The sequence below is a fragment of the Aphis gossypii genome, chromosome 1 (assembly GCF_020184175.1).
Source record: "Aphis gossypii isolate Hap1 chromosome 1, ASM2018417v2, whole genome shotgun sequence".
NCBI lineage: Eukaryota > Metazoa > Arthropoda > Insecta > Hemiptera > Aphididae > Aphis > Aphis gossypii.
In genome coordinates this window covers 33,073,402-33,097,726 of record NC_065530.1, presented here as the reverse complement: position 1 = coordinate 33,097,726, position 24,325 = coordinate 33,073,402, and the positions used below count along the sequence as shown (strand labels likewise).

Here is a 24,325-nt window from a genome sequence, read left to right as displayed (position 1 = left end):
TAGTTCGATCTTTAAATGTTGTTTTCGACATTAATCACGGTAGATTATAGAGGTATACGCACGGATATCAAAACACCGTCCCATCAAACGTGATATTAAGAATGTTTGGCCACTAGAGCGCGCTTTAATCTAGTGGCCCCATTTATTCACGGTCATGGTCATGGGGCATTAGCGATTATATAAATACAACTTACAAGACGTATTCAACACGATTTAATATTACGTACAGTTTAAATTTACAATAATTTTATTACCATTTAATTAAAAAAAAAAATATTTTAGCAAAAGTTAAAGTTTAGCTTAAACTATAATACTTTAACTAAAATATTAAATATTAAGTGTTCTATATTATCAGGCAAAGTTGTAAGTATGGTGAAATGTTTTGTAGTGTTTTGTACATCTGAGTATAGTTCTTGTAAGGAAAAGGTAAGATATATTGTATTAATTATTATTACAATAGAATAATAGATAGGTAGAATAAATGTTATTTATGTATTAGATATCAATGTTTAAAGTTCCTCATGGCAATTTATTTGATGATTGGAGAAGAGCTATACCAAAAAGAGAAATTGAACTTGGGCCAAATTCGCATATATGTTCAAAACATTTTAAAAGAAATGAAGTACTTTGGGCTTGGACATCTGGAGCTGGAGAATCACAAATCTCTGTAAGTGTTAATAATAGCCTAATTTATTAATACAATTAGTTTTTATTTAATATAGTACCTATTAATTTTGAATACTATTAGAAATAGTTCCATGTATAAAAACAAATGTTTTTGTTCATAGATTTATGAGATATTAGTTAAATAGGTCCTTTAATTTCTTTTATGACTTGTTTTCTTTAGATTCCATTACAAAGACCAAAATTACTTAAAGGTGCAATTCCATCTATATTTCCTGGATGTCCTTTATCGTGTATACCAAAAATCACAAATAAAAGAAAAAGTCCCAAAAAAAGAGTTGTTCATTCAAATACAGATAGTTGTGTTGCAACAACATCTATTGTGAAAATATCTAAATGTGATCAGGGTAATGTATATTCAATTAATTAAGATTTCCTATGAACACGTCATAAATTTAATAAATTAATTTGGAGACTTATTTAAGAAATTTAAAATGTATATTTTGTTTATAGAATTAAACACTACTAATATTTCATCAACATTGGAATCTGGTGTTGACGAACAACTTATTTTTAATGTTTGGGATACTTTATTGACAATTGAATTACCAGATCCATCATGGGTTTCATATCAAATAAATGAAATGAAAATACTTGCTCAAATGGAACTGTCAAGTCATTTAGAACCAAGATCTGTAGTTGTTAAGGAAATTCGAACAATGAAAAACTCCAATGAAATTATTACATTTATATTGGGAAAGCCATTTGAAACTTCACAAAAAGTGACTTCAAGTTTTCAATAAAAACTATTGTTTATAGTTTACACTCTATTGCTATTTGTCGTGGTGTTTCACCTGTAATTTCCTGCAATGCTGTACATAATATGAAAAAAGGATACATAAATATTTTAAATTGTTGGCAAAGTGTAGAATGTATATTTCAAATTATAGAGCCTAATAAGAGCATATGCTCTAAATGTGTCTTATTAAGTAGAGCACTTGCTTCAAAAGTGTCCAGGTACCTATGTTAATAAAGTTTTGAAAAAATAGTATAAATAAAAAATAATTTTCATTTTATGATATAATTTATAGGTCATCTAAAGATAAAGGTAAAAATAAGTCACTGTCTACATTATTAAGTTACGGAAAGAGAAAAAAAGTAATTCGCACACGCCAGGCTATTAGAAAGTCCAGAATACGATTATTACACAAAAATAATCAACTTGAAGAAATGGTCAAATCCTACAAGTATAAAATTGATAGTATTTCAGAAGAAACTATACAACAGCATATAAAACGTCTCAATTTGAATTCTGCACAAGGTATGGTAATAAATGAATGTTTACGAATTGGAAAATTTAATTCCAAAACAAGTAGAAGGTATTCAAATGATTGGTTGCTTACATGCTTGCTTATGCAGATTCGTAGTCCTGCAATGTATAAATTTATGCTAAAAAATGAAATTTTGCCACTCCCTTGTGTACAAACTATTAAAAGGCATCTTAGTTTAGTAAAATTGGATTTTGGATTTGATCCGGCATTCTTTGAAATGTTCAAGAAAAAAATTAATTGATTAAAATATAATTAAAATATAAATAGAACTAGAATTACATTAGTTTGTTTAGTTTGTTTGTGAGCACATTTTACGTATTCTGATATTTAGTTGTCTTATGAATTATTCTTAAAAATGAATTCACAGTTTAAATGTTCGATTTGTGACAAATATTTTGCTAAAAAATAGCATTTGAATGAACATCAGCGAAAAGTTCATAAGCATGATCCAATCCCTACAAAAAGTTTTACGTGTTTAATTTGCAATAAAAAATATACAAGCAATAAATCATTGATTGCACACACACACAAATTCCATAATACAAATGGAAACATAATAAAAAGAGTGAATCAAACCAGAATAATCTGTCCATTTGAGGATTGTAAAGAAGTGTTACTGACACTTGTAAAGCTGCGAAAACATTTAAATGAAAACCACGGGATTGAATCTGAATTGGAGGAAATTAAATTCAATGATGAAACAGGTAATTTTTTTTTTATGTTTTGTTATTTAGAATCAAAATAAATGCTTATTAATGTGTATTATAGAATTTAAGCAGTGGAAATCTGAAATGGAACAAAAAACATTGACCATGTATGTTCGTGATCGAGAGTCATGGACATTAAACAATGGAAATACTAAAAATATCTACTATTGTCATCGATCAAATAGTTACATTAAAAAAGGAAAAGATATTCGACAGATCAAATCTACAGGAAGTAACAAAATTAGTAAAGTTTGTCCATCTCTTATAGAAACTCTACAAGATAACAAAACTGTAAGTGTCAAGTATTGGAAAACTCATTGTGGACATGGGGTTGAAGAACTTGGTCGAATTAAACTTGACATAGAATCAAGAATTCAAATTGCAGGTACTTACTTACTAAACTTTAATGTTTTGAACAAAATATATAATTTAAACTTACTTATATTTTTTCTGTTATAATAAATTTAAAGTAAAATGTTTTCATGTTTTAATTTAATTATATTATGTACAATGTACATTTAAATTTTATAACTCTCTAGACTTAGATTTAAAAAAAATGATCGAAAAACCTAAATATGCAAAAAATATTATTAAAAATTGGTCTATAATAAATATTGAATAAAATTATATATCATTTTTATTATTAAATATTATATAATATTATTGCTTTATATTAATTATTATATTTTGTTCTAATCTAAATTTCATTTCAATTAACTTGTATAATTTGTATATAATTACTAAATATGTTTATTCTGTATCATAAGCAATCTGTATATTATTTATAAGTATAATATTAACTCCCTACCTTCATCACAAGCTACGCTTAAGGAAGATAGGTATAAATTTAAGTGATATTGTATTGTTGTATTTATAATGTGTACAATTAATCTTTTATTTAAAATTTAATAATAATAATAATAATAATAATAAAAAATTTCAAATTCACATAATTATACCAGTTTATCCAATTTATTGATTTATTACTCTATTGTCTTAAAAAAACTTGTAGGTAACTGAACCATTTTTATTTCTTTGTTAAACTTATTGTTTGATTTACTTTTTTTTAGCAAAGTTGAAGGAAGGAGTTAGCTTTGATCATATACTGGACTCAATTCGTGATACTGCATCTACTGACTCTATTCAAAGAACTTTGCTTTTGGACCGACAAGATTTAAAGAATATCACTCGGGATTTTAACATTAGCTATGCCACAAAAAAACATAATAATGATGCAATAAGTGTACAATTATGGGTCAAAGATATGCAAAAACTAGAAACAGAATGTCCAGTTATTTATTATAAAGGTCAAGATCAAGATGATATTTACTTGAATAAAGCAGACTTTGCTTTGATTATAATGACTAACTTCCAACAACGTCAACTGAAAAAGTTTGGGCCTAGAAAAATTTGCATTGATGGTACTCATGGTACGAATGGTTATGACATACAATTATACACAATCATGACTGTTGATGAATTCGGAAGTGGATGTCCCGCTGCTTATTGTTTTTCAAATCGAATGGATGAACCAATTTTTAAATTATTTTTCAACAAGTTAAAAGAAAAAGTAGGTGTAATCAAAACACAGGTTTTTATGTCTGATGATGCACCTGCATTTTATAATGCTTGGGCAGAAGTTATGAGTCCTGTACCTAATAAACTCTTGTGTACTTGGCACGTTGACAAGAATTGGAGGCAAAATTTAAATAAAATCAGTGGTAAACAGGAAAAAAGAGCTTTTGTGTACAAATCATTAAGAGTTTTACTTCAATTAACACCTGTTGAGCAGTTTCAAAGTTGCCTTCAAAGATTTATGAAAGATCTATCAGAAGATAGTGACACAATAGCATTTTGGGAATATTTTCAACGAATTTATTCCAACCGCCCAGAAAATTGGGCTTACTGCTATCGTTTAAGGCTTGGACTCAATACTAATATGTATTTAGAGTCATTCCACAAAATACTTAAACACATATATTTAGATGGTAAAAAAGTTAGACGCCTTGATAAATCTATAAATGCTTTAATGAAATTAACTCGAGACAGTTACTTTAAACGCCTGACTAAAGTATCAAAAAATGCTTCAACAGAAAAAGTAAAAAAAATACACTTAAGTCACAAATCTAGCCAGGAAATTAAAGTAGAACAAATTCGTATTATTGATGAAAACTCATGGATAATATCGTCATTAACCGATCCATATCAACAGTATCATATTATTAAGTCTGGGGAAATTTGCAATAATCCATGCCTAAGATGTAAACAGTGCAACATTTGCATTCACACTTTCAATTGCTCTTGTACTGATAATGTAATTAAAATGAATATTTGCAAACACATTCATGCGTGCGCACGGGAATTCTATGAAGGTAATACAAATGACCATGTCCAATTAGTGGATATTGAAGAACAACAGAAGCTATTGGAAATAGAGTTAACACCTTCCCATCATAATATTGTCAATAATTCAAATATTACTACTAAAACTGAATTAGTTTTGGGGCTATCCAGTACCACAGTGATTTCAGATGAGGATGCTAAGCTAGTGGAAAAAAAGTTGGATGAAGTATTAAATATTTTAAATAATAATAAAAAAAATATAAATTTAAAACTTTTAGACGTCACTAATACACAAAAGAAAATTGAACCACAAGTCCGTTTGTATTCTACAAAAAGAAAGAGGACAACAAAAAATGAATTGAAAAAACCAACAGTTTATGAATCAAATGCCATTAAATTAGGATTTGAAAACAACAATAGTGAATTTGTTAATGTGCATAGTGGATTCGACCATTATTTTTAATAACATTAAATGTACTCCTATGTTCGGTATTATTATTATCTTTAAAAATACTTTAGTTATAAGTTTGACTGATAAAGTTAAATGAATTAGTACATATTTACTACAAAAGACTAATAAAATATTTTATAACTAGTACCTAATATTATTATTTTACAATTAAATAATTTTTTGATTATCTATTATCATACTTGGTAAAATCTCGCGTTGCACTGATATAACCGTATAACCGTGATAACGCGATAAAAAGATGCTGGCGCGAACGGCTCGTATAACTTTAAGCTGATCTGTTTTTTTTTTTCAAAATTTTTTTAGTATCAAATCTCTGGTTTATATATATATACATATATATATTATATTCATTAATCTTATTCATCCATCAAGTGATATTATGAAAGGTCATTCTCAATGTCGTTTAATTTTAGATTTAATGTAAGTCTGTGTAATACCTAGCTGTAGAAATTAAGTATTAAATCGACATGTTAATATTTGTTAAAATGAAAATCGATTGTAATTATTTTTAACGGATGAGGTTAATTTTTCAATATTAGTATAATGTAAGAACTTAAATTATTTTATTATTTTACTTAATATAAACTGATAATTGTTTTTTATACATAAATAGTTGAAAATACATTTCGTTAATTTTACATCACTAACTGCATCGTGTATATAAGTTATATCATGGTTTTGATTACAAATTGAATCATGAGTTTCCTTCAACGATAAAAATCTACCATTTTTAATTATATAACCTAATTTATGGTTTAATATAATTTCATTACTTTTAAAATTAATTAATTTTAAATAAAATACTCTATTATTATCAGTATCGTATGCAGTCATATTCAACATTATATTTGTATTAAAACCTAATCTTTGTAAAATATTTTTATCTGAATTACCATTCCATAGTAAAATAATTGCATTTTGGTTATTAAAATCAAGATAGTTTTTTAAAAAGCTTGTAGTTAGGTTCGACGTTTTTGATTTCATAGCTAAATGTAATTCGTTTAATATAACTTGAAGCTGATCTGATTTCTTTTCAAAAATTTTTAGTAGCAAATCTCTAGTTTTTGTATATGAATAATTATTCATTAATCTTATTCTTCCATCAGGTGATATTATTAAAGGTCGACCTCGTAGACGAATAATTTCAGATTTTACGTGAGTCTGTGATATAGCTGCAGAAATAAGTATTAAATCTGTACGTTGATAGTTGCTGAATTCAAAATCAATTATAATTATTTTTTTTTTGGTTTTTGCCTGTAATTAAACAACATCAATAATAGTATCATAGTATTATTTTATCTATGTTACTAAAATATATTTTAATAAATAAAATACTGATTTCATAATTTTTTATTTTATATAAAATTTAGATTATTGAATGTACTTTATATATTTTATTGATTTATTTTTTTTATTTATGCGTAATATGAATTTATTTGATATTAAATATTTCATTATTCATCTGATTTTTATTTCACTGAAATTTTGAAAAATATTAAAACATATTTTTTTTATAATCAATAATATAAATATTTTATAGTCACATAACTTATTATTTTTAAAAAATATATAAAAAATAAAACAATCATATCTTTTATATTTTATTCACTAAGACTAGCAGATTCACCATGCAGCTTAATTAATCTATAATGATATAAACAATATTCAAATAAAATAATAATTTTCAATTTTGATTTTATATCCTATATTTTTTAATCTGATCGTGTTTTACTATGCCATACTTTAATAAGTCATATTTATTAACTTTTATTATATATATAATATATATTAAATATTGAATTTGAATTCAACCAATTTTATTTTTTTATATTTTATTCATTTTATTTTAATATTTCATAATTAATTTTGATTTTTATTTCACTGAAATTTTGTAAATTATTAAAACATATTTATTTATAATCAAAATATATAAATTTTTATAGACACATAACTTATTATTTTTAAAAAAATATATAAATAAATATGATCATATCTTTTATATTTGTTCACTAAGACTAACCGATTCACTAGCAGCTTAATTAATCTATAATGATATAAACAATATTCAAATAAAATAATAATTTTTAACTTTGATTTTATATCATAAATTTTTTTAATCTGATCGTGTTTTACAACTTTTATTATTGTATATTAAATATTGAATTTGAATTCAACCAATTTTATTTTTTTATATTTTATTCATTTTATTTATATTTTCATATTATACGTACGTATTAATTTATATTTTAAATATTTCATTATTCATCTGATTTTTTATTTCACTGACATTTTGTAAATTATTAAAACATATTTATTTATAATTAATTATATTTGTATTTTATCTTACTTATTGTTTTGCTGCATAGTTTGATGAATACCTCGGTCCATGTTGTTGCGTTGAATAAGTAGGTTTTAGTTTATCAATTAAAAATGAATTAAGAATCAAACTGTTTCTTCAAATTAATATTGTATTTAATTTAGATTAATTATTAATAAAACTTAACTAATATCAAAAACCTTGCTTGATGATAGTGTTGTAATAAAGTCAGCGACTTACACAAGTACTGAAAGACTGAGGATAATAGACTATAACCTACTCAGAGCACTTTGTAAATGACTATAAGTCTAAAAACATTGAATGATTATGAACCAGATTTATAGTCTGATCCAGTGGTGTGATATGTGATCACGCCATATTTCACTTTGATCACAGATATTTTTTATAGATTAGGTAAAAATATGATCACGCTATATTAAACTTTGACTACAGTAATTTTTTTATAGAATAGGTAAAACTATGATCACGCACATATTACAACGCTACCACAGTTATTTTATAGATTAGGTAAAACTATGATCACACCATATGATACCACAACCTTACAAATCTGTATATAAGTGATCAGTAGACATTGATTATAGTTAGTGTTAAATCTCAACATTGTCTATAAATTTTATGTTTCGTCGTTTCATACCGTAATATATCCGTTTGCTACAAGTCGATAACAAACCAAGTAACACAATTTGATCAGGTAAATGTTTTTTAAACAATCTGTTATATTAAAAATTAAACTTATACTGATTATCATTTTTATTTAAGGTATATTTAATATATATAAAAAAATATGTCGTACTATACTAATGTTTCTGCAGGCGAAAGCTCTTCAAATGATGATGTAAGTACCTATACCTATTTGTTTATGTATGTGTGTGTATGATATTAATATATTATTATTAAATAATAGAATGAAAGTAGTATGCTATCAACACTATCATCTTCTTTAAAACCGGTAAAAATGCAGAATAAAAAAAGAAAAAAATGATACTGAACCAAAAGTTAAAATGTCTAAGGCTGGAAAGGTAATAATTTGTATTGTATTATTTTTTTAAATATTACACACACACCACACATTTCATTTTTAATATAAATATATATGAATGTATAGCAGCGAACAGAATCAATAGAGACGTACAAGGATGCCTTAGCTAGTGTAATTTCGAAAGGAAATATTGAAGATAACGTTTCTAACTCAATAACATTGACGGAAGGAAATTACACGTATACGATTCGGTGTCCAGTAGCGCCAAAATGCGATGACTACTACGTCATTCAACATTATAAAACTAGTGTTATAAAGGACATTCCGTCACTTGAAAGGTAAAAACCATAATAAAAAAAACAATGATTAAATGATGAACTATAGTTAAACAACAGCGATACAATCATTTATTGATCACCAGATTATTTTTTTAATTTGACCGTTACCTATTATTATTCAACACAAATAAATTATTAAATTCTAATTAAAATAATAAGATTGAGGATTTTATCGTTGATATTTAACTATAACATGATTAAATAATAAAACATATTACGAATATTATTAAATAATGATTTTTTATAATAGATGGAAACATTCTGAAGCTAGTGTAAAGTTGTACACTAGCAATAACTTTCCTGCTGATAACGAAATATCGATCAAAATAAATGAACTTATTCGTTCAATTTTAAATCGATGTTCATCGGATCCGAAACGGAAGATTGTGAAAAACAGTAAAAAATAAAAATGCAAATATATTATTTTATAAAAATTTTTTATTGGTAGTATAAATAAATTATGACATTTAATAAAATTATTAAAATTGATAAAATTAATTAATCTTATTCTTTTACTATAATATTGAAATCAATTCTTAGAGTAATTATAACAATTATAATTGGATAAAGTTCAATACAAATTTTATTTTAAATCGTCATTAAATCATAAAATATCATATCTGATAGTGAATTATTGTGGAATTGAAGTATTTCATATATAAAACAAGAATCATCGTTCTGTATACAACACATGCTAAAGTCAAAATTTTGAATATACTGATTAGTAAAATCATTTCGCTGACAAGATGATGGTAGAATATTGATGTCTGCTCTAATTAATGAATATACGGTATCAAAAGTTGACTTATATGAAACCAACTTTTTCTGCTTTTCTACAATATGTGAATCGATACATTGTTGTAATTGTTTTAAACGATGTAAATCAGTATATGATAAGGTAATAAAATGATCATTAACATGCAATTTAATAGTTAACTGTCGCGTTTCTGCAGTCATAGTGTTCGGTTGTGCTTTCCGCTTACTCTTATCGCAGTTACCGTTATTGTTTTGTATATATCGTTAGCGCGGTTTATTACTAATTATGTCGTCGTCTTCGGGCGGCGACTCTCGTGCGAACAAATCACCCGCCCCGAACAAAATAAAACCTACGCTGCCTACCAATCGTTCCTCGGATTCTAACTACACTCTCGTCGTATCAAAAAAAAATTCACGTAAGTCGAATTCTAATTTACTTACACCCACGTCTCCCGGACTTCAACATATTATGGAAAACACTCCGGTTCTAAATACGTCGCCTTCGACCTTCAATTATATGGACTCCGCACCTATTGACAACAATCTGTCGTTAGACCCGGTCACTAATGACGGTTTATCTATTGATAATGCTAATGACCATACATCGATTTTAGTACCTGAAATAAACTCTACACCTGCAACCGCTTCTATACACTCCACTGTTATTTCCAATGATATAACTATGTTGTCTCAACGCTCACAACAGACCTTCCCTTCTGACTATATTGGCCCCATCATGATACTAGTCGAATGCATTGATTTAAATAAAAACTTGGGGAATTGGCACCCAATAAAGGCAGCAAAATTTTTTTCTACTAATTTCACCGGTATAACCAATATCAAGCCTACCGGCTCAAAAAAAATCAAAATTAGCTTTGATTCGATTTTGAATGGAAATCTTTGTTTGATCTCCGAGACTTTAAATGAACATGGTTTTACAGCGAGTATCCCATCGAACCTTATCTATTCTTTTGGTATAATAAAACTAGATCCTGACGTCTCCGAGGACGATTTTCGGGATGGAGTTCAATCAAGTTTTCCAATTGTAAGCTTCAAACGCATTTCTATTAAAAAGGATGGCAATATCGTAGCTACACGCATCGTTGAACTTAAATTTTTGTCTCCTAAATTACCTCAACACATTTCGATCTACAATATGATTTTTGATGTAAATCCCAGCATCCGTTCTCCGGTACAATGTAATCGCTGTCTACGTTACGGATACACGCAAAAATTCTGTCGCAGTGATCCAAGATGCGGACACTGGGGTGGCTCCAAACATTCTATCACAGAATGCCCGACCGTCCACGCCACGGACCCCTTATGCCTCTTCTGCAAACTTCCTCATGTTGCCACTGATCGTAGTTGCCAGGAATGGTCTGTTCAAAAGGACATCAAGAGAATCATGGCTACAGAGAATCTCTCTTACAAAGACGCCTTAGATTTTAAGAAAAATAAATATTGTACGTCTGCTTTTAAATACTCTGATATTGTAAATAGCCAGCTTCCAAAATCTAATAATTTAAATACTGATAGCCCTCTTAATGAGGAGAACTTTCCTATCTTAAATGAAAGTCATCATTTTTTTAATTCTAAAAAAAACAAAAGAATACCTCTTAATATGTCGAATAATAATAGAGTTGTCCTACCCGTTGTTTCATCATATTCTCCTCCGAATGGCAGTTATTTAAATAATATCTCTAACCAACACAACCCGATAGTGAATAATCTAAATGATCTTTCTTGGGTATATACATTATCCATAAAATTATCCGAAACTTTAATCAACTCCCCCTCCTTATCCTCTCCTTTCTCCTCCTCTTCCCTTCAATCACTAATTGAGTCTTCTCTAACTTCCTTACTAGCTATACCTAATGTTAAACATTTATCCTAAACGCAAGTACCTAGAATATTTAACTACTCTAACATATTATTACTCTAGACTCACAAATATCTATATACAACTCATATGTCTCTCAACATGATTAATAACTCTTTTAGCAACAACTTGAATATCTTACAGTGGAATGTTAGAAGTCTTTCAGCACGTCTCCCGTCTCTTATGCACCTCCTTCATACACATAGGTGCTCTATTGCTATACTTTCCGAAACCTGGCTCAATCCCTCCCGTTCTATTAATATACCTTTTTTTAGAATTTACAGATCTGATCGACCTGATGGGTTTGGTGGCGTGGCTGTAGCAATCCATCATTCCCTGAAATCTAGACCAATTCCTATAGATAACATTATTAGGAACAATCTTATAAACTACAAAATGGATATTATAGGCGTTGAGATTGTATCAGATTCATCTCCTCCCCTAGAGATATGGTCCTGCTACACCCTTAGTAGTTCCAACATACCTGTTATCGTTTGGCAATCTCTGTTTAGCCTGATTTGCTGTAATTCTATTCTCTGCGGCGATTTTAACTCCTTTCATCCGGCCTGGGGCTCCGATTCTTCGTCTCCCCGTGGAAACATTATTTACAATACAATAGATTCTCTCGGCCTTTGTATACTCAATGATGGCAGCCCTACTCACATTGGTCGGCTTAATTCTACGGACTCGGCTCTTGATTTATCTTTTTGCTCCCCAAACCTATATTGGAACTTATCCTGGCACACTCTGGGTGAGCCTCACGGTAGTGACCACATACCTATTATAATTTCAGCTACGAACGGGTGTCTCTCAAATTTTTCCCGATCTCACCATCAACCCAATAACATTCTCTCTAGTCACACACCCTATAACTTCAACAAGGCTAATTGGTCTTCTTTTAGACTCAATATCCATGACGCGATCTCCTCGGCTGCCGAGGACTCTGCCTTAATTAATTCTTACAACAACTTTACAGAAATTATATTAAACGCTGCTAATTTGGCTATACCAGTTAAAAAAATCAATCCTAAATCGCATACATCCTCTCCCCTGTGGTGGAACCCGTCTTGTTCGGAGGCCGTCAAAACTAGATCCTTACACTTTAAAAATTTTCGTCGCTCTGGCAGTTTATCTGATCTTCTCAAATACCGCAACGTTTGTGCACACACCACTCGTCTTCTTAAAAATGCAAAAAGAAATAGCTGGAAAATGTTTTGTTCCAATTTAAACCCCTCCTGTTCAGTTCAATATCTTTGGGCCACAGCTAGAAGATTTAAAAATTGTGTTACTCCCACCAAACGCCTTGATAACGATGATTGGTTTGACGCATTTTGCGCTAAAATTGCTCCGAGTTACGCTCCCTCCGAATTAGAAGCTAGTCCTCCTTACTACCCCCATACGTCACATCCTCATGTTCTTTCTAGCAAATTTACAATCTCCGAATTAAAGTTTGCTATATTTTCACGGAAATCCATTGCCCCGGGACTCGACAACATTTCGCCTGCACTACTAAAACAACTTCCTGATATTGCGTTAGCTTCTCTTCTTGATATATTCAATAATTTGCTAGTCACTCAGCTGTTCCCTACATCATGGAGTTTCTACAGAGTCATTCCGATACCTAAATCGAATTCAAATACATCATTCCGTCCTATTGCACTATCCTCCTCTCTATGCAAAGTTTTTGAGCATATGCTCAAAACAAGACTTGATTGATGGCTCGAATCAAATTCTATACTGCCCCCTAATCTTTTCGCATTTAGGAAAGGCATGGGTACCATAGAATGCCTCTCAACTTTCATTGGTAACATCTATCATTCCTTCAATAATAAAGAATATTTTGTTGCCACTTTCATAGACATACGGGTTTGACTCTGTTAATATACATATTCTCGTTGATTATATTATCTCTTTAAATGCCCCTCCGGAATTCGGCAATATATTACTCTCCCTTTTCAATAAAAGGAATCTCGTTTCCTCTTCTTCATTTGGTTCTTCTTGTTCTCGTTCTACATTCACAGGTCTCCCACAAGGAAGTTGCCTCAGTCCTCTTCTTTTTAATATATACATGAGCCTTGTTGCAAAAAATCTCTCAAGGTCTGGGCACAACTGCCTTATCTACGCAGATGATATGGTCATCTTTTCCTCTAATAAATCTCTACCTCTCGCCATAGAACGATTAAATGCTGCTCTTCAAGATATAAAAACCATTTTATCTGGTGTATCTCTGGAAATCGCTCCTGAGAAATGTAAATCGGTTATTTTTACTCGGCGCAGATATTTTGATCCACATAACACATACCTAGACAATTACCTCATTCCTTTTGCTACAACCGTAACTTATTTAGACATTACCCTTGACACCAAACTGCGTTGGATACCTCACATATCTTCACTTTCTCTCTTCACATCCCGTTGGTCAAACTTCCTCAGGGCTGTATCTAATACCTGGTGGGGATCCAATCCTTCTAGCTTGCTATCCATCTATCGCTCTATCATACGTTCTAATTTGGACTATGGTTGTTTTCTTTTCGGCTCGGCCGCCTACTCCAACTGGAAAAAAATTAATATGCTCCAATCGTCCTGTCTTAGAACTATAATGGGATATGTTAGGTCTACCCCTGGTAGGGCGATAGAAGTTGAAACCTTCTGTCCTCCTTTTAATATTAGATGCCGATGGCTTGCAGGAAAATTCATTTTAAAATCTTTAGCTCATTCCAACCACATTATATTCGATACCTTCTATTCTCTATATATCACTTGGCGTTATACACCCAAGTCAATGCCGGTTCTATCAATTGCTGCAAACTCTCTCTCCAATTTTCACCAATTTGTCTTAAATTCTTATAAACTTCCACTCTATGAGCAACCTTTTGACTCTCTCCTTTATACCCCTTTAGTCCAAATTGACAATTTTTCTAATTTTTCACTCGTTGAACTTAAATCTATGTCTCCTTCTTTTGTTAATAAACTTTTTTCCAATTTCCTCAATCTTAATTACCCCAACTTCACCATCATATACACCGATGGTTCAGTGTCTCCTTTATCAGCTGGCTATGCCTTCTATATTCCCGAACTTCATATTTCTTTCTCTAACAATCTTCCTCCTCCTCGTCCTCTTCTCACTGCTGAATGTTACGCTATTCTCGAAGCTCTTCTTTTCATTCTGATTTAGCCCCTAATAGATATTTAATTGCTTCGGATTCCATGTCCTGCTTACAATCTCTTACATCTAATCCATTTAATTCTAAATTATCCCCTCTTGTTTTTCTAATTAAATCATCCATATACACTCTCGAGCAGTCCTATCATCATATTCAATTTTTATGGATCCCTAGCCACATCGGCATACATGGGAACGAAACGGCTGACGGGCTCGCCAAAGTTGCATCCTATACTATCCTTCCTCCCCTTGCGCAATTGCCTTGGACCGATTTTTCCCCTTTATTGCTTTGTCATATTATCAGCCTCTGGTCCAATCACTGGAATAACCTGCCTGCTCATTTTGCTTCTAGGTATAAATCAATTGTCCCCAGTATCACTAATAAAAAAACTTGGTTCTACAACTTAGACCTTCCAAGGTCTATCATTGTTCGTTTTAACCGACTTCGCGTGGGCCATTCACTTCTTCCAGATCATGCATACAAACTTGGCCTAAATGACTCTCCCCTCTGTACACTACACTTAACCGAAAGCATTTGCGACATCTCCCATTTACTATTTGACTGTCCTTCATTGTATTCTAAACGTACATCCTTGATCAATTATATTAAGTTCTTCAACATTCCTCCCTCTTCCTTCTATTCTCAACACCCAAGTCGATACAGTTATAAAAAAAATAATACATTTTTTATTGGAAGCTGGCTTTGTAATTTAAGGTAGTATCTACCCCTATTATTATTTAATCAGATATCATAATTGTTACTTTTTTCTTTTTTAACTACCTATATTGTTTTTACTATATCTTTGTCATAGTTATTACTTGTTTTACTAAATAATTGTTGAGCTATTATAGTGACATACTAAAAGCTATTAATAAAAAAAAAAAAAAAAAAAATAGTTAACTGATTTAAATTGACTGAATAATATATGTTATCAATTATTTTCACACGTTTACAATTAGTATGTAGATTATTAGTTATTGAACTATAATTGCTATCACACATTAGTGTACACCACTGAAGTAAATCGAAGGTTAACAATTTTTTAGTAACATTACATTCTAGTATTACAATAACAGAAATCGTTTTATTAACCAAAAATCCAACCGTTACACTTTTCTTGTTAAAAGGTCTAATACTGAATATTGATTTTGCGACAACAATTGATGGATTCATATTGTATGACGACGTGATCTTTTTGATATAGACGATTTCTGATGATAATTTTTAAAAACGAATAGAAATAAATGTAAAAACTGATAAACGTAAAACACAGATGTTATTTACACATATATGATCGTTACAACACATATTTATAAACTAAGTGTATTACTTGTACATGTATAGTTATATACTAAACTGATTATATTAAAAAAATTGAAATGCATGTGAAATCAAATCAAATAACGTGTGGAAGGGAGAATTACTTACCTAGGTTTTTTTTTTCAGAAAAACCATGGGGCGTCTGACTCCATTTTACAGCGGGAATTTCTTACACTGCAAGGGGACAATACCTCCTCAAACTTTTTCATCCCCGCTGAAAAATGGAGCCAGACGCCCCATATTTATACTAAGAAATGGTTAGAAAAACCATGGGGCGTCTGGCTCCATTTTACAGCGGAATTTCTTACACTGCAAGGGGACCATACCCCCTCAAATTTTTTTTCATCTCCGCTGAAAAATGGAGCCAGACGCCCCATATTTATACTACTAACAATTTATTTGATTTTTTAACAACTCTACCACTTCTAGTTATGATTTATTTTCCAGAAACCTTAATTACTGTATTATCATTTTTAAGGTGTTTAGAGGTTCTTCTAAAGATCTTACCATTATTTGTACTTTTAATTAAATATGATCTAGGTGTATCACAAATACCTATAATAATTCCTTTTTCCCACTGATTATTTTTTAACCATAAAACTTTGTCATTTTCAGAGTATTTTTTAACTTTTCTATTAATATTTTTATCAAATTTATGTTTTTGTGTATTTTGGTTATAGGATTTATAGGTATACTTGGATCTAAAAGTTTTTCATTTATTGGTAACTTACTTTTTAGTTTTCTGTTCATTAATAACGCAGAAGGAGTGTAATTTAGTCCTGCTAATGGTGTTGTCCTATAATTTAATAAATATAAATTTATGTCTTAACCAGTTTGTTTACATTTCCTCATCATTGATTTAAATATACCAACACTTTTTTCAGCCATGCCATTACTCTGTGGGTAGTTAGGACTAGATGTTCTAGATGTTATTATTTTGGAATCCCATTCTTGAGCAAATTTTTTAAAAATTAAACTATTGAAAGGAACATTATCTGACATAAATTCTTTAGGTATACCAAATCTACTAAACAATGTTTTGAGCACACTTATTATCGTTTCAGTAGTTTTATCAGATATCTCTACAGCCTCCAACCATCTTGAGTAGTAATCAACTAAAATCAAATAAGACACACCTCCAAAATCAACTATATCTATATCTACTTTTTCAAACGCTCATTTTGGAATATTATGATTTAACAACAATTCTTTTGATTGTTTTCTTTGAAATCTTGCACATAATTCACACTTAGTAATATAATTTTCAATATCAGAATTTAAACCTTGCCAATAATATTAGGTTTTAGCTTTTTTAACTGTTTTAGTCATCCCTATACGTGTTTCATGTAATAAACTCATGATTAACTGTCTTAGTTCTCTAGGTACTATCAGCTTATCTTTAAAATATAATAATCCATCACCAGCAACTATTTCATTTCTTAATGACCAATAATTTGACATTTCCCCAGTTTTCACTTTTTTCTTATTAGTTGGCCACCCTTCAGAATAATATTTTAAAACTTCATTAAGGATTTCATCATTCATAGATAGTACTTTTTTGAAACCGGTTAAGTTTATCTTCACTAAATTCTATTTGTTTCATTTCAATAGAATGTACTACATCATCCATAGTTCTATCATCACTACTTTTTGTTACTATATAATCTCTCGACAAACAGTCAGCCACAACCATTTTACGACCTGCAATATACTTTACATCTAAATTATAGATTGCTAATCTTGTTTTCATTCTTCTCAATCGATTATTTTTAATTTTATTCAACTCTTTGGTCATAACTGAAATTAAAGGCTTATGATCAGTATATATAATTACTTTTTTACCATAAACATACTCATGAAATCTTTCACATGCATACACAATCGCATACATCTCTTTTTCCACTTGTGCCCATTGGCATTCATGATCATTAAGGCTTTGCGACGCATAAGCAATAGGTTTATCATCTTGAAAAATACAACATCCTACCGACTACGCCATGTTATATTTGCGTTATTTCTTGTTTTTATTAAATATTAAAAATACAATATTACTATTACAAAAGGTAACAATTTAATAATTACGCTTGCCATCACAACATGTGCTCGCTGCATGACTTACATCAACTCACTTAAATTACATAACCTTAAAATTAAAATCTAAATTCTTATCATTAAAACAATTATCATATGTATCATATGAAATTACCACAGTACCACTATTAAAAAAATGTTGCCATCATGATAGAAATAACTCCTAAGTTATGGTTGCGATCACTTATTTCTATTGTAATATACACTATTAATATTAATAATATTTCTTAAGCCTATTTATTTTTAGATACTTTAATTTCAGTATAGGTAGTTTTAACATAATCATGTTTACCAAAATACAAAATCTAAAATAATTTGAAATTGTTAAGCTACACATGTAAAGTGTATAGAATTCTTCATTCTGAGTAATATGCATATTGGAATTTATTTAGGAAATTATATTATAATATTTAACTAAAAGACTTAGTACATAAAATAAATAGACAAATTGTAGGCAAATAGTAATTTATATATTACAAAACAATAATAATGTGTACAATAATTATTATATAAAACTTTTAACTTTCAAGCATACCCATAGTATATTCATACTTAAATATTATGCAATTAACGACATGTTATACAATGATAAGTGAACGTGTAAATATTAATTTGTAATACAGTTATATTTTCAAATATTAATTTAACAAAAATAAAAATGCTGTATAGACCATATTAGTAAGTGTTGAATAGGTCACTGTAAGGAATGACAGGAATGAAAACATTTTTGTCTTCAGTCATGAGTCATGACCAATATTGTTTTATTGTAACAAAACGTGTGCTATTTTCGTTAGTCATTGTCAAACAGTCACTGGATAATTATATCAAAATTATGGTAAATATTATTTATTCATGCTGAATTGTCTACAATATAAAGTTTTCCATAAGTTTTCCTTCAAGTAGCTATAGAGAAAACTCATAACATCATTATAGGAAAAATTTTATGTGCGTTTGAATTTTAAATTTTTACGAAATAGCGTAACGACAACGATTTATCCCAAACGATTTTAAATATTTGTTATTATTCAAAAAGTATAAGTCGTAGATACTTGAAAATTTTACTAGTTATTTAGATTGTCATTTTCTTTACATGATTTAATTTTCAAAATATTTTGAGTTTTTTTGAGCTATTTATAGACAACTGAAATTTTCAATTTTTCTGAAAATTTTTTTTTGAAGTGTCGATAAAATTTTTTTGGTCCTATCAAAATACTTGAAAATGTAATACAAAGTTCCTCATAAGTTATTCTTATAGTGATTAAAAAATTATAAGAATACATAGGCACAATTTTTTTTTTATTAGCATTTGAAGTTCAAATTTTGACGAAAATTCGTCAAAATTATGAATATTTGCAAATTATTTTGTAGGTATAAATCATAAAAATATTTGTACAGGTAGCTAAGAGTTGAAAATTTAATACAAGATTTTTCATAAGTTTAGCTTACAATAATTATAAAAGAACTTAAATTTTGGTGTATTCAGGCCATTAAAACATAAACCACCTTTTTCACCAACCACTGGAAATTATGTCCTAGGCTGACAAATCATCTTCGTTCAGAATCGTTTTTCGTATACAATGATACCTATCATTGCATTCAAATTTAACCTACCCTAGTCCGAGGTCCACCCCACCCCCTAATGTACAGCAGAACGGTACCCACTTGCCCGCTTTTTTCATATTTAGGGTCATTTTTCTTAAATATTAGGTTTTAAAGAAAATATGTATAACATATAACATTAAAAAAAATCATTTTAATATTATTGTTGTGAGGCTTGTAATGTTATACATTGACAAAACAAGTGCTCTTTCGACATTATATGATCGGAGTATATCTGAAAGAGCACTTGTTTTATCAATGTGTAACACCACAAACCCCACAACAATAATATTAATATGATTTTTTTTAATGTTATACGAATTTTCTTTAAAACCTAAAATTTGAGAAAAATGCCCCCACATTGTACTTAAACTACAAAAAATAACCCTTCATATAAAAATTATTTAAAAATGTTGAAAAATTACGTTAAAAATAAAAAAATGTAAAATAAAATTAGAATATTCTGCCACAAGGGAGCAAGAATCAAATTTATAGCTCAGATATTATAGAATCAAAAGAAAAAATGCAAAAGTTATCAACATCCTAACTCTAATAATTAGTAATAGTTAACGTTCAACTTACATTAATTCGTCTTTTGGAAATTTAAATAATTTACACTTCTTCGTTGTATACTTGATCGAATTTATACAGCCTTTCACAAGGCATACATAAACCATGATGATTAAATTAATATAAATCGGACAAAATATTAACTAACAAATGTTCGGTATAAGCACAGAATGACACAAATTAACAATAAAAGCACAATTTTCGGTACGAAAACCACGTCTCTAGTCAATGAGTCAAACGACAAACAATAAAAAACGTTACAAATTGCGATAACAATAAAACGTGGTAAAAATCATGATAAATTAGTGCTGCCAAAAATACAAACGTTACAATTATATATTTTCTCAGATACTTGGCCCTACTGCGGACCTGCAGTCGTTGATTCCCTATAATCAGCTTGCAGCCCAGAAGTGTCCTACCCCTGTTTATATAGACATTTTAGTAATCCATTTGTATCAAAAATAGTGGGCACATTTTGCTTTGCCGATAAGTTTTCAAGAATATAAGTGTCATTTTCTAGCAATAATGTTCTCAGATTTTCATTTTCATTAAGTAATTTTTGAACTCCATCAATAATAGGAAAAAAATTTGTAATAACTGGTTGTTTCTGTTTATCTGTGATTAAACTTCTTTCTCTTTGTTGCTTTGAACGTGAACTTCTTTAATATTCTGCTGATTATATTATATAATATATTTTTGATGTATGATATTATATGATATATTTTTTATAGTAATACGTTTTGATTTTCAATGTCATTTAAAAACATGAACTTACAAAAAACTAGCAATGACATTTCTTCATTAGTTTCTTTAGTACAAACAAATCATTCCCAACATATCCGGAATACATTACATTTACATCCAGATTAAAAACGTATGATAAATTACCATCAAAAATACCTCAAAATAAATATTTATTGTGGTTTCATATACAGAGGAGTAAAACGTTGTAGAATGTTTTTCCTGTGGACTTGTCTTACACGTGTTGCGTGCCAGTATCAGATTTGAATCCAGATGGTTAATTTGAATTAAAGTTAAACTTAATAACGAAATATGTCTTTATTGCATATAAATAAAATACATGTAACAAATAAAATAAGTGGCTGAGTGACGTGAAAGTGCTCAGTTGTTGATAGCTTGGTACATCTGCCGTTGCTGGTCTTCGGGCTCCCTTATATATTGTGGTGCGTCTCTTGTTTACGTCGTGTGGTCGCACAGGTGTCCTTGTAGTTGTTGCAAATTCAGACACGAGTAAATGCATCATTAGTGCACTGTAATTATTGGTGCGCTTACTATCCCGACACGTGTCATGGTCATAGTAGCAACCGCATTACCCTTGACACGAGGCATGGTCATACTAACTTAGCCTTGTAATCTCGTAGATATCTTACAGATATCTCATAGCCCATAACACACGATTGGAAAAAAGACGATATACCATGGATTGAACACTCGACACATAATCCGGAATGTGTATATGTATTATTATCAAAAGGAAATCACTTTGTTGAATATGTAAAAACCAAATGCGGAAAAGCTAAATGTAAATGTGAAATTGAATCATATGATACTACTTGTTAGTATATTAAGATTTATGAATAAAAAAAATGTTATATAATAGGTATCGAATAAATTATCGAATTCTATTAAACAACTTAAATGTGTTATTATTCAATCCTTTATCTTGTAAATACGTGACCTAATGTATAAGTCGTGAGTTCTGTTTACATAATATAAGGTTTAATTTCAGGTTTGATGCAAATTAATGTAAGTATATAATCATTAATAATTAATAATTCTTCTCACCCCCTCCACACTTCTCAATTAGGTCGCGTATTTACTTTTTACATTTTTTTTTTTAATAATTTTAGTATAAAATGTTGTTATATTTAGCAATATCATCAGTATTTGATAAATACTTAATCTTAATCTTAAGAAGAATACATGGTCCAGTATTTAATACCGAAACACAACAATGGGAATTAAGATCGAATGCACAACTCGTGAACCTATACAGAAGAGAAAATATTGTACAATACGTTAAAAGTATAAGAATGCAATGGGCTGGACATGCATGGCGTGCGGAAGGATGCCTGATAAAAGAAATAATGACTTGGATGCCAACAGGGAAAAAGACCAAGGGGAAGACCCTGAAGGAGATGGATAGACAGCGTAAATGAAATATGGAATGCGGTAGGACAAGAAGTTAGGACGAATTGGCAAATTATAGCGCATGATAGAGAGAAATGGGAGGAGATAGTTTTGGCGGTAAAGATCCTCAATGGATCGTAAAGCCGGAAAAAAAAATATGATAAACACTCTAACAATCATAGCACTACTTCAACAAACGTAATTCATTAGAATAAAAAATATCTATAAGAATTTAAAGACCGCTAGCTACAATATGATTTCGCCAGTTGTTTCAAAGTCAGTATTCGAAATTCGACCGTATGGTAAAAAATGTGTAACAGTTGGATTGCTTGTTAACAAAAAGATTTCAATCGTTATAGTATTAGAATGTAAAATAACTAAAAAAAATTTTAAACCTTGATCTTGAACAATGGCTTACATTAATGTGTGAAAATAATTACAATGCAATTATCAATAATCTGCAAACTCGATGTAAACGTGTAAGAATAACTGACAATTTAAGTTATTCTGTTAATGTGAAACAGTCTTCAATTATATTACATTCTAATGAAAATTATATTACTTTATCACATATCAATTAACACCGTTTGAAACAATTGCAACACTGTATTCATTTATATATTATTGAAAAACAAAAAAAAATTGTCAAGTTATCAAAAGACTTGACACGGCATATTCACTAATTATGGCAGATGTAAATGGGTTACCTTTTTCTTGTCGTCGGAATGAATTTACAAACCAATATATTCAGAATTATGACTTAAGTTATAGAAATATGGAGTCTAACGATATTTCTTTTATGTATGAATTATTACAGTATCATTATAACTCACTATCAAATATGATATTACGAGACTTAGTAGTCTAATTTTTTTTTTTCAATCAGTTGTTAACCAATTATTTATATTATTATTATTTTTATTTATTTTTTTTTTTCATTACTACTTTTTAAAATAAATTTACGATTAGTTTTTATTTTACATACATAAATAAAATATTATATAATATAATATAATATTTAATTTATATACAACTAGCTGGCTCCGTGCACTTCGTTGCCCGTTAAAAATGTCAATTCTATATAATATGATTCGAATTTTGATTAATTTGTTATTTAATATTCGGTTTAACGGTGTTCAAAACTTTTGTATTTTCATTGACCGTTTTGATTCTCAAAAATCTTGTGAAACCACCACTTTAATATGCGAATTTTGTAAAATGCTTTCTTATTGCACACTAAATTTGTGGTACGATTTTACGAATGTACCGTGTAAATTGTAAGCATCGATCTATCATTGTTCAGGCTCTACATTTATTAGTCAGTGAGTTACTCAAGTCATAATATTATAGTCATTCTGCTTGCCGTTGCCGTGAGACCCTCTTATGATTATGCGAGCAGTATATTATCATGTAGGCAATCCACACTTGGTGGATTGCGGACCCCGCGAGATGTGTACGTAAGCTTATAATTTCTAACACTTAAGTTGCAAAGTTATATCATTTTTTTATTTTACTACGGTGGGTAAAATACAATAATGTGCCATCTCGTAATTTTTATATTGTTGCCTGTTGGTAAAACAATAAAACTTGGTATAACTTGTTATGTTAGTTTATTGCTGTGAATTTGAAATTTACTGTAGACATTGACTTATTTTGCTAA

At 29.4% G+C, this 24,325-nt stretch overlaps 4 protein-coding genes across 4 annotated transcripts; 3 read left to right on the top strand and 1 right to left on the bottom strand.

Annotated features, from left to right (window-relative positions):
• Window positions 1–8,595: 8,595 nt before the first annotated feature.
• LOC126549452 (uncharacterized) lies at window positions 8,596–9,542 on the top strand. The gene is made up of 4 exons (XM_050198607.1): window positions 8,596–8,653; window positions 8,723–8,837; window positions 8,924–9,135; window positions 9,386–9,542. Exons 2-4 carry the CDS (start codon window positions 8,820–8,822, stop codon window positions 9,540–9,542), a joined length of 387 nt encoding a protein of 128 aa, XP_050054564.1. The 5' UTR covers window positions 8,596–8,653; window positions 8,723–8,819.
• Window positions 9,543–10,079: 537 nt separating this feature from the next.
• On the top strand, window positions 10,080–11,785 carry LOC126549681 (uncharacterized). Its single transcript, XM_050199704.1, has one exon. It carries the CDS (start codon window positions 10,178–10,180, stop codon window positions 11,783–11,785), a length of 1,608 nt encoding a protein of 535 aa, XP_050055661.1. The 5' UTR covers window positions 10,080–10,177.
• A 1,715-nt stretch (window positions 11,786–13,500) lies between these two features.
• Window positions 13,501–14,945, top strand: LOC126549451 (uncharacterized). The gene has a single exon (XM_050198606.1). The coding sequence runs from the start codon at window positions 13,839–13,841 to the stop codon at window positions 14,943–14,945; it is 1,107 nt and encodes a 368-aa protein (XP_050054563.1). The 5' UTR covers window positions 13,501–13,838.
• A 2,134-nt stretch (window positions 14,946–17,079) lies between these two features.
• Window positions 17,080–18,219, bottom strand: LOC126549450 (uncharacterized). The gene is made up of 4 exons (XM_050198605.1): window positions 18,108–18,219; window positions 17,809–18,051; window positions 17,592–17,753; window positions 17,080–17,369 (listed from the first exon to the last, which is right to left on the bottom strand). Exons 1-4 carry the CDS (start codon window positions 18,217–18,219, stop codon window positions 17,080–17,082), a joined length of 807 nt encoding a protein of 268 aa, XP_050054562.1.
• Between the last annotated feature and the right edge of the window lie 6,106 nt (window positions 18,220–24,325).

Coding starts and splice junctions, on each gene's coding strand:
- LOC126549452 (XM_050198607.1), top strand. Junction 9,136..9,385: donor GACATTCCGTCACTTGAAAG/GTAAAAACCATA, acceptor TTTTTATAATAG/ATGGAAACATTCTGAAGCTA.
- LOC126549681 (XM_050199704.1), top strand. CDS start 10,178: ATGTCGTCGTCTTCGGGCGGCGACTCTCGTGCGAACAAATCACCCGCC.
- LOC126549451 (XM_050198606.1), top strand. CDS start 13,839: ATGAGCCTTGTTGCAAAAAATCTCTCAAGGTCTGGGCACAACTGCCTT.
- LOC126549450 (XM_050198605.1), bottom strand. CDS start 18,219: ATGATAAACCTATTGCTTATGCGTCGCAAAGCCTTAATGATCATGAAT. Junction 17,754..17,808: donor ACTTAACCGGTTTCAAAAAA/GTACTATCTATG, acceptor ATTATTCTGAAG/GGTGGCCAACTAATAAGAAA. Junction 17,370..17,591: donor GAGTTTATTACATGAAACAC/GTATAGGGATGA, acceptor ATTTGATTTTAG/TTGATTACTACTCAAGATGG.